Source organism: Ahaetulla prasina, chromosome 8, assembly GCF_028640845.1.
Source record: "Ahaetulla prasina isolate Xishuangbanna chromosome 8, ASM2864084v1, whole genome shotgun sequence".
NCBI classification, from domain to species: domain Eukaryota; kingdom Metazoa; phylum Chordata; class Lepidosauria; order Squamata; family Colubridae; genus Ahaetulla; species Ahaetulla prasina.
The window spans coordinates 61,104,067-61,116,080 of NC_080546.1; the positions used below are offsets into that span (position 1 = coordinate 61,104,067).

At 35.8% G+C, this 12,014-nt stretch overlaps 1 protein-coding gene across 9 annotated transcripts in view; it reads right to left on the minus strand.

The window, feature by feature from the left end:
- Positions 1 to 658: 658 nt before the first annotated feature.
- Positions 659 to 12,014, minus strand: part of PALLD (palladin, cytoskeletal associated protein) — a 567,705-nt gene continuing 556,349 nt past the window's right edge. For all 9 annotated transcript variants that reach the window (XM_058192526.1, XM_058192524.1, XM_058192521.1 and 6 more), the window contains 2 exons: positions 3,708 to 3,841; positions 659 to 2,209 (listed from right to left, as the gene is read on the minus strand). In XM_058192526.1, the coding sequence (XP_058048509.1) occupies positions 2,037 to 2,209; positions 3,708 to 3,841 (307 nt within the window). In that variant the 3' untranslated portion in view covers positions 659 to 2,036. The remainder of the gene's footprint in view (positions 2,210 to 3,707; positions 3,842 to 12,014) is intronic.

Below are 12,014 nucleotides of genomic sequence, written 5' to 3' on the forward strand. Positions count from 1 at the left end.
GAGAGCAAAATCCGGCTGCTCCCCAGACCAGTTGCCATTTACCACTCTGAGTCCCAAGCGGCAGGGGACGAGGGCTGCTTTGCGCCACTGGCTGGGCAAATATACCGAGGTGGAATGCTGATACTGTGCAAGTGCAAGTAGTACTTCGCTCCCACAGCTTCCAGCCATTGCAATCACTTGTGTCGCAGCTCCTCCACCAGGGAGGACTGGCAAAAATACGAAGATTTCTCCATGGACCACCAAAATTTTCTCGCGGACCACCAGTGGTCTGCAGACCATCGGTTGGTGACTGCTGCTCTAGTAGGCTGTTTTATTCTTTGAGATCTCATTAAAAATTATTAGCATTTTAACCAAGAAAATACATATTTTTCTGAAATTTGTGTAATATTTATTGATGTCAAACCCTTATGATACTAGCTCAACAATCCAAAATAGTATGCTTGTACAGATTTATAAACAAATAAAAAGCAGCAAATTGTTACTAGTTAAGCTAAAAAAAATAGTAATTAAGCAAAACAAGTCACACTGACAATTGGGCAAAGATTAAATTGCCTAGATCCAGAGCATTAGGACAGTCATATATGACAATACAGATAAGCCAAATTCCTATTGCTGAATTACTACCATCTGCACAAGCTTCCATAGAAAAGTAATGATCTTTTGTGATAGAAATTTTTATTAGTCACTAAAAATCTGAATAGTGTCCTTAATAATAAAAGGGCAAAAGCAATACAGGAATAGCAGTTAATGCAAAATAAATGGCATGGCATATTACAAAACTTTTTTTTCCTATTTTTACGAAAAAGTATGTATTTGAATAACTAAGTTGAGAAAAAGATTCAGATTTTTAATTATAAATAAAGTACTATAAACATGTTTCATATAAGGAATACAGTGTTTTCCTTTTGTAGCAGAGTACTATTGTACCATCGGACTAGATTATTTTCAGCAGATCTAACTGAAATAGCCTTCTACTCCCTCTCAGTTGAGTTCATTTTGAATCAAAATTGCTTAATATAATCTAAGTGAAATCCATTAACTGGAAAAAAAACAGCTAGGTTTCTGGCCGGTTAACTATTTTCAGTTCTTCACAAGTTCTTAGCCATAGGCAGGGTTCCTATTCATACTGCAGTAATCAAGAACACAAAAATGTAACCTCTAGTATACATGCAAGCAGTGCTTAAAATGTAACAACATTACCTTGTATTCTCCAACATTTACTTTTCTATTCTCTATGGTATACAAATTATTTAAACCCTTATTGCAAACTCAACCCATTTTCCACTTACTCTATGCTCCAACTTATCTTCCTTTCTATCACATATTCTACTCAATCAGATCTCCAATATTGTTTTAAAAAGCACTGAGGTTTTGCTCACATATTTTTTGAGAAAGGCTCACTTTTGCCTTTTCTCTTATCTCACTCTTCTAAAAGTAACATGAATCTAAGCATCACATCGACAGGCAAAGTCAAAAACATTCTGATATAAAGTTATCTTACCTACCCTAATGCAATTAAGGCAAAACTAACACATCCTATTTCCTTTGAGACTAGAAAGTCCATTTTAAACACAAAAATGTCACTTATTTCTCTTCCCTTTTCCATCTTGCTTTACTCATTCAGTATTGCACATCTGAACTATCATTATAATGCACTCCTAATATATTTTTCAGTGCACTTCTATTCATTACACATTAATAGCACCTACAAACTGCAAAGGCACTTAGTGATAAGTGTGCAGCATATTTATTTTTGCAAAATTTCACTCAATTTAACACTTGTGAATAGGATGATTCAAAACAGTATTATCTACAATGTAATAAGAAATGGCTATAGTGAAGGTGATTTGTATATGCAGACTGAATTTTTCTCTACTAACTCCTAATTTGTTATACTGAACAAGAAAGATGTGCCTGGATTCTTTTGCACACAGAGGTGTCTGTCTTGTGTACAGTGGTGTAGATTATCATTGATCCATACAATGGCATTCAGTGTTTTCAATTTGAAAGGAAATGGTATATCTGGTAGCTAACACTTAAAGATCATCACTTTCTACCAATACAGATTGCAATGTCAGATGTCCTGGGTTTGCTTCTGGCTGAAATGCAGCTTTGATGTCTAGTCCTTGGTCAGAAAGTGCTGCATACCGACTGGCTGAGGGACGCACCTTCTTTGGCTTAGCGGTTTGGGACTGTTGCTGCCACTGAGCTGGAAAAAAGAGAAAAGGGGAAACAGTTTACCAATGCCTCAAAACACAAAAATGGGGAAAATTACTGAGCCATTTTATCTTCTTTGAGGGAAAAAGGACGTATCATTCAATTTAATTAAAGAATTATCACAAAACTATCTAAAATCAAATTGCTGAAGATGTATTCATATAGCAATTATCAACCAGGAAGTCAAGTTACCAAATCCATTGGAGATGTTTGCTAATATAAGAAATGTAGGGATATACAGTATGCTGCCTTACATACAGTCGCTATCATAAATTGTTCTTTTGTCCTCTTTTAGAGTGAGATCTGTTCCTCTTCTTTGCCTCATATTCAATTGGTTATTTTCTGCTAATTTCTAAAGATAATGGATGTGAGAAACAATATAAAATTCTGAAAGTATATGGAACTGACTTTGGCTTTATCCAAATTCATTCCTAACTGGCAGAGTGTTTAAACTATCGCACTGTAGACACAGACACACAGTTAATTTAAGAACAAGTATTCCTTTGACCCAGCACTCTCCTATGCCACTGACTTCTATACAAATGCTAGAAGACTACCAAGTTTCAGTGAAACTTCTAAATAAAAGAAGAACAACAACATGATCTTAACAAATTCAGGTAAGAATAAGAATATGCATCTAAAACTTTTTAACGTTACGATAATGACAAAGGATTATTTCACCTAAAACATGACTTATTCTATACCAGCCTTTTCTAAAACATTTTTATAGACAGAAAAAAAAATGTACAAATGTTGTTTTGTTCTCTGATAATCACGCAGCAGCAGCAGGTTTCACTATATTCCCATTCTTTTTTTCTTCCCTTGTACCACTCTTAAATCTCCAATTTTCATCTATATTCCCCACCTTTTTTCTGTGTCATTTTCTTGTCCTTTTTGCCCTTATACTGCTTGGTAACAGTATAAATGACTTTTTCTCTCTCCCAGCAGTTTAGAGACCAAAAGGTCTTTTCACACACAGCATGACAGCAATGTGGAACTTAAAGAGGACAGACTGTAAATCCCTGGAAGTAATGCAATTAGATGGAGATGATAATGATTACCTTACTTACATGACATGGACTCTTCAAATCTACTTTTAGAATACCCTTTCAACATATGCACTAGAACGTGAGGAAGATTGTTTTTTAGAGGCTTAAACCATGTATGGCTGGTTATTACAGAACAATTGGTATCAATTCTACTGATCATCCCTGAATGTAGGGAAAATAAAAACAGCATAGATAATGTATCAGATATATTGTAATTCTACTTCCCTATAGATTGTAATGTATTCCAACTCTATGGCAAAACGAGTAGTACAGAATGTAAAGCACAGATATTAAAAAGAACGGTTATGCTTTATAGGTGGGCTTGATCTAAAGGTCAACGAACCTGACCTTTAGATCAAGGTTCCTTGTTATTATATAAAGAATAGCTATAGGTTTGGGATAATGTTTCCAAATACTGTCAACATCCATACAGCATCTTACTATAGACATCCAGTCTTGCTGTGCAAGAAACAATCCCAGCTTCATTTTTTGCTGATGCAGTGTACCAACCAGCATCTTCTTTTGTAGCTCCCTGAATAAGCAGGCAGATGTATCCATGATTATCTTGGTGCATGCTTAAAAAAATAAAGAGACACATATAAGCATATAAGAAAATAACTGGCATAAATATATAAATTATTTTAAATAATTCTGAATGATAAACAAGAATGTTTCAACAGTAGATCAAATGAACAAATGTAGTCCTTGACTTATAACTGATCGCTTAGTGACTGCTGGAAGTTACAACAGACTCCAAAAATGGAACCTATGACCCAGTTTCAAAGTTCCAACATCTGTCCCCTGATCATTTTGGGCATTTAGCAACAGCCCACATTTACAGCCATTTGCAGAGATTTGCAGTCATGTGATTGTGGTTTATTATGCTTTTTGCCTGAAACCAGTGTTTACTTCTGGCAAAACCCATCTTACAACAACGGGTTCACTTCACAACCACCACATTCATTTTTTTTTATAAAAAGTTTTTTATTTTGAACACATTAAAACACAAGACAAACATAAAACATTTATATACATATCACTGTTTCTTATCAGCTATTCAAAGCGGTCATTTCTTACTATTTATACATATTTTAATTCTATCTTATTCTACTTTTATATTATTTATCTTCCTTTATTTCATCTACATTTCATCTACATTTATCTACATTTTCTTTATTTCATCTACATACAGATTTTACCCTGTTCAATTTTCATTATCTTTCCTATTTTCTAACCATTTATACCATCTACACCAGACCTTATAATATTCTGTATCCTCTTTTTCTTTGATTTCTTTTGTGAGTTTATCCATCTCTGCATATTCTAGGATTTTCTTAATTAAATCTTCTTCTGTTGGTGGGTTCTCCTTCTTCCAATTTTGCGTGTAAGCTATACGTACTGCTGTTAATATGTGTAGTATTAAGTATTGTGTATCATTTGTATAGTTTTCTGTTGGAATCCTTAATAAGAATTGTTCTGGCTCTCCCTTTATTGATTCCTACATTATCTCCTCTAATCACTTTTTGATTTTAGACCAGAATTGTTTTGCCACCGGACTGGTCCACCAGAGATGACAGTATGTTCCATAGTAACTCTTACATTTCCAACACTTTGGTGAGTTACTAGGGAACATCTTTGCTATTCTAGCTGGCGGAAGATGCCATCTGTAAAACATCTTCATCTGTTTTCCTTGTATGTTGTCAATATTGTCAATTTCATGTTTGTTCTCCATATATTTTCCCACTTCTCTAGTTATATTGTATGATTAAAGTTTCTTGCCCATTTAGTCATAATATCTTTCACTATTTCCTCTTCCATTTTATACCATAACAGGAAATTATATGTTTTACTAATTAATTTTTGGTCCTTCCCATATATTATTTTATCCAATTCATTTTGCTCCAATTGTATCTGATTAGTCTTCGTATCTTCTATATATTTTGATCTAATTTGGAAGAACGTCAACCATTCGACTTCCTATTCAAATCCTGTTCCAATTCTTGTTTTGTTTTTAATTTTTCCAATTCATTTGATATATCCCCGTACCTAATTATTTTAATCCAAACTATTAAATTTGGATGTGTTAGTGTTTCATTGGGGGAAATCCAAGATGGTATATTCATATAGTGTTGTTTTATAATTTTATTCCAAATTATTAATAATGAATTCCTAACTATGTGTCTTCTAACATACCCATGGGTTTTGTACTTTTCACCCCACAAGAATGCATGCCATTCTATCTGTAGGTCGTGGCCTTCTATTGTTAAAAATCTTTTGTTTCCCAACTCCATCCATTCCTTTAACCATGTCAGGCATGCTGCTTGGTAATAAATTTCCCAATCTGGTACGGCTCCTCCTCCCCTATATTTGGTACCCTGTAGGGTTTTTAATTTAATTCTAGGCTTTCTTCCTTGCCATATAATACCACATTCATTTTGATTAACATATTTGCTTAATGACTGTTACAAAAAAGTTTGTAAACTTGGTTCCAATCATATGATGACCCACTAGTTTATATGTTGAGGACTCCCTGTTCAATATATGAAGAAACAACATGTTTTCTCAACTGATGTTTCTCTAGCTTGCCTTGGTTAATAGATTAAATTAACTAAATTATGACTGGTTTCATGTTTTTTTAAAATATATTTTATATATTTTAAAATCGATCATGTTAAATGTCATAATAACATAACACTGATTTTATTAGACTTTTGATTACAGAATCACAATAGTGTATTTCAGATGCATGTTTATGTTTCCATAACTCAAAATATAAAATCTGCCCCATTAAAGTTACCACACTTTGGTTCCCAGCAGCTATAGCGGACAAACAGATCTTCAAGAGTTTGGCTAAATATTGTAGACATATAATATTGGACTACTTTATAAGTACCTTCACTCAGAAATAATAATGAATTGTTATTAAAATAAAATAGTGAATAAAATAAAGCAAAATAATGAATTATTCATTTCAGTTTAGCATATTTGTAATATTAGACATGACAATTTTTCTATAAAATGAGCAGTGCAGTATAGACTATATAGACACATGGGGTTTTTTCCAGCCAAAATGCTTACATGGGATTTTTGACTCTACTTGCTGAACTTGGCAGTTGCATTTTAAGTGTTATCAGATAAAAAGCTCGCAATCATTTGGGATGATGTTATATGACAAATAAACCGCTTCTCTTTAAAACCCAGTCAGGTGAAGTATTTTAAAACTCAAGTTCTTAAATGGATAAAACAAAATTTAGTCACCATGGAAGTGAAATTTTGAGGAAAGCTGCTGGACCAGAAGAAATAAAATCAGAAATGAGACCAAAGGAGGAAAAATTGGCATAGAATCAATCCTAAACTACATATAAAAACAGCAAAATGGTCTGCTCACCTGGAGAGGATGTCATGAGATTCCATATCATACAAAGCATATAAAAAAAGAGAAGTTCAAAGAAGATGAGATAGACCCAGAGGAAGATGGAGAGACAACATCAAAGCAGTGGTGGGTTGCTACCGGTTCGGACTGGTTCTTGAGAACCATTGGCAAAAATCTGGCCAAGTTCGCAGAACCGGTAAAGATACCCAGCTGCCCACGCCCCTGAACTGGTTCCCTTGGCTGAAGAGGTTGTAAAAACAAAAGGTTTTTAAAGGCTCCTCTGGAGATCCCAGCTGAATTGCCTGATCACCAGAACCTTTAAAAAACATGTTTTCTACAAGCTCTTCAGCTGAAGAGCTGAAAAAAATCCTTTTAAGAGGTTCTGGGCTGTGATGAGGCAACTTCAGCTGGGATTGTCAGAGGAGCCTTTTAAAATCTTCTTTTCCTCTGGCGATCCCAGATGAGTTTCCTGATCATCACAGGCTTTTAAAATCACGTTTTTACACCTCTTACAACAGTCCCCACCCATGCCCACCCAATCACCCCCTCCCCCACTTACCTATAATTGCTCTTTTGGGATCACAAAGCCATAGCTACTGCAATCAGTTGCTTCAGCTAGCAACTGAATATGCCTGCCTGCCTCTTCTTGGTGAGCAACTCAATCTGCCTGCCTCAACCTAATAAGTAAACTATTAAAAAATAGTTAATTGGGTTTTTTTTAAGGAGTTGGGTTTTTAGACAGCAATTTAAAGTTAAGGAAGTTTTACATTTAGCTGCTTTTATCTAAAACGGGTCTCCAATCTTAGTAACTTTAAGGCTTGTGGACTTAAACTCCCAGAGTTCCTCAGCCAGCTTTCCTGGCTGAGGAACTCTGGGAGTTGAAGTCCACAAACCTTAAAGTTACTAAGGTTGCAGACCCCTGATCTAAAAAATATAAATAAAATAAAATAATAAAATAAAATATTTGTGCAGCTTTCTGAGATTTGGTGTGTTTCTGTAGTGTTGAACTCTAACTACACAAACACACAAAATCTCACAAAGCTGGATGTGGCATTTTGTGTGTGTGTGTGTGTGAATTGTATTGTGTTGTATTGTGTGTGTGTGAAGTGTGAAAGTTGGTTTTAGAGCTTTTTGTGGCTGTGTGAGGTTCCTGCTTGTTGCAGGGGCCATTTTGGGTGAGGTGCAGCTGCTTTTACATTGCGTGTGAGTCAGTTGTATTGTGTTGTGTGTGTGTGAGGTGTGAAAGTTGGTTTTTGGTACCTCTTATTGTTTTGTATACTTTATTATTTTTATTGTTATTGGCCATGCCCACCCAGTCACATGATAGCCAAGCCATTCTCACCCAGTCGCATGACCGCCAAGCTACGCCCAGTGTCACATGACCATTAAGCCACACCCACAAAATAAGCCACACCCACATAACCTATAGTAAAAAAATTTAGAACCCACCCCTGCATCAAAGAAATACTACAACAACATAAATTAACAATGGTTGAAGTCGAGAACTTCCAGGATGATGTCACGGTGTTGTGATCCAAGAAATGGAGCTCCATCTTCTCAGATCGAATTTCCACACTTGGAAGCGGTAACGGCAAGAGCTGACCCTGTAGAGGTCAGTTCTGTAGAGGGGAAATTCGCGGGGTAACGGGGAGATGCACGATCCCCCGTTACGGAAGGAAGAACCCCTTAAATTTCAGAGCGGAAGAGACCGGCTGTAATGGTTGGATCTGGAGGCATGATGGCCCACTTGAATAGAGAAGGAAGCAAGAAGTGGAAAAACAGCTAGAAACATCGGTGAACAGAAATGGGATAGAGTGAGTTACAATTTGGGGAAACCTTTTAAATTTCCCCAAATTGATGAAACTTAAAAGGTGTGACAAGGGAGTCTCTAAAAGGAGGAAAAGTGGCGCATCGGGTAGTGGAACAGAAGAGCATGAAAGAGGCTGAAGAGAAAAAAGACGGCGATTGGATGAGTTGAAAGGAAGAGAAAGGAAAAAACTTGAACTCCAGTAAAGATTGGGAGTAATCTGATCGGGATTTGAAAGTGAAAGAAGGTGGATTGTGGATACAACAACCTAAATGATGAGGTTTGGAGTGTGGATTAGAGTGACAGCAACAGTGACAATGCATATTAAGAGGAGCAGACATCTTGGACGAAGGATTTAGAAAGTAGCGAACGGAAGAGGATTGGATAGTGCAAGGAAGTAGGAGAGCGTTTAGTGGTTAATAGTTCTTAATGCTAAGAACCATTAAGAAAACTTAGGCTGGGGAGATTAGAAACCAGAGTTGTATATTGTGTATATTGTCTATTTAGAAGTAAGTAATATGGTATATGTCTAGACTTTCTCTATTTTTATTATTGTTATTATTTGTTATCCAACTGACGCTTGAAAATAGTGATATATTATATTACAAGATAGTGTATATAAATAGATAAATCTAATTGCAAATAAGGGTAAATAATTTTGTATTTGGAGTAATTATTACTGTTTCTTTTTGCCTTGTCTTTCTGCCTATGTATTGTATCTTTATCTTGAAGTAATATACTCGTTTATTTAGGTATTGTTAATTTAATTTAGAGTGAAAATAGATATTGATACGGTTGGAAGGTATAATTATTATCTTTTTTATTATTAATTATACTATTAATTAATTATACTATTTAAGTATTTAATTATTCTAGTTAATGAATTCTAAAAAACTGTAATTGAGGAAATATTTAATACCTAGAAGTAGATAGAAAAGCTAAACTCCAGGAGGAGAAAGGAAATAAGATTTTTGTATGGTCTTGTGGAAGAAACTTAGCAACAGTAACCAAAACTGCAAAGAAAGTTACACAAATGACTGCCTCTCCAGCAGGATAAAAACTGATAGGAGATATGTTGGGAGGAGAGAAAGCAGGGACCTCAACGAATCTACAAAGCATGCAGATAACTCTGAATATGATTCAGGAGGTACTGCTGAAGACTCAAGAATTGACTGGAAAGAAAAATGAGGAATCAAAAAATGACATGGACGAAGTGAAAGGCGACATAAGAAAATAAGATGATACAATGAGAGAAATACAGGAGACAATTGTTAAGAACGAACAGAGGATAAAAATAGTGGAGGAAAGAACAGAACAGACAGGGAAAAAACTGATGGCAATGAATCGAGAACTTGAAGAAGCCATAACGTTTCTGGAAATGGACAAATCTGCGTTTTACTTACGATTTCAGAATATACAAGAAAATAAAGATGACCTCCTGAGTCTTACGATAGAGTTGTTGGCTGATAGTCTGAAGATGAATATGTCAGGGTTCCAAGGAACACCCCCAATGAAATAAAGCTCTGAGGCTTGAGGTTCCTCAAAGTTCCAATTTATTAAAGATGTCATGTTAGCACAGCTGGGAAAACCCGAAACTGAAAGCTTCCAGGTTTTCCACACCCAGTTGACAGTTCACAGCCCTGCCCCACACCCACAAGTTCATCACATTGTCCAATCAACTCTTCACACTCAATTGGATACAATCTTCAGGCAGTCTACATTAGACGCAGGCAAAAGTCCTTGAATACGGAATGTTAGGATTAAGTTATGACTAACTTTCTACCGCTCCAACAACAACCCCCTCCCAACTTCCCCAGCTAAAATATGTGGCAGTTAAGAAGCAAAAAGAAAATTGCCTTTCAAAACTGACAGGATAAGAGCGAGCTGCAACATGGTATTGATGAGCTGTATAGGGTGCATACTAATTATTCACGGCAAAATAAATTGTCACGGGAGGTACATATACGATTTACTAAAAGAACAATTAGAGATGAAATCTATAGGAGAACACAAGATACAACATTGACATATAAGGGGAAAGAGATTCTGACTCTTAAACAAATACCCAGAATGGTAAGGGAGCAAAGGCGGAGTTACCACTTTCTCTCCTCCCAACTTATCAAATATAAAATCATGTTTCGGTGGATTATCCTGGAGGGCTTGCTAGTGACCTTGCAAGACAAAAAAATTAGATTAGATACAGTAGACAAGGCCCGAGAGTTTTATGATCAGTGTATAGCAATAGATGAAGAGAGGAGAATGGGGAGGAGATAGGGGATAAGAGTCAGGAAGAAGGAAAGGAGTCGAAAATGGAATTACAGGAGAAGACTGAAAAAGAGCAACAGGAAAGAATAGGGACAAGGTCAAGGACACAAACAGAACCAAATTTAAGGAAAAGAAACTAGGGCCATCAATAGAAGGTAAATGGACGAAGAAATTAAATTAATTTTGATTAACATCAATGATTTAAATTCTCCAGCCAAAAGAAGACACATTCTAGCTAAATTACAAAAGCATAATACAGATATATTACATGCCTACAAGAAACCCACATCAAAAGACAACAAGGACACTTATTGGAAGCCCCTAAATTAGGAAAACTCTACTCAGCTCTTGCACCACAAAAAAAGAGAGGAGTAGTTATATATATTAAAGATTGGTTACAACTGAAACAAATTTGCACGGATGAGGAAGGTAGAATTTAACAATAACGATAAGGCAAAAAAAAAAAGATGATTTATGCGCCAAATACTAGACAGGGGAAATTTTATTATAAATTACCTTCCAATAGTATCAAAGGAAATGAAAGAAATGTTAAATAATAGAATCACTATGTTGGAAATGAAGGCGGCTATTCAGAAACAGCGTTCCGTGCGCCTTTGGCATTGAGCCATGCCGGCCACATGACCACGGAGACGTCTTTGGACAGCACTGGCTCTTCGGCTTTGAAACGGAGATAAGCACCGCCCCCTAGAGTCGGCAACGACTAGCACGTATGTGCGAGGGGAACCTTTACCTTTTTATTCAGAAACAAAAAAATAATAAAACACCAGGACCCAATGGAATCCCCTCCGAGGGATTGGAGGGAGGCACTAACATCACTCATCCCAAAGGACGCTGCAAGCACACAACAAATCAAGAACTAGCAGCCAACTTCACTGCTTAATGTGGATTATAAAATTTTTGTAACAATAATAGCTCAAAGGGCCAAAAAAATCTTAAATGAAATTATTGATTCAGATCAGAATGGATTTTTGCCAAACAGATATATAAGAAATAATACACGGATGATCATGAACACATTAGAATATTATGAGGCCCATCCGGATAAGCAGCTGGTATTAATGTTTATGGACACTCAGAAAGTGTTTGACAATTTAAACTGGAACTTTCTTATCAACCAATTGGAAATTATGAATTTTGGGGAGAAATTTACAGACTTAATTAGAACAAACTATTCAAAACAATTGGCCAGAATAATAATGAATGGGGAAATGACAGAGAAGATTAATATAACTAAGGGGGTAAGACAGGGATATCCCCTGTCACTTCTATTATTTATATTGTC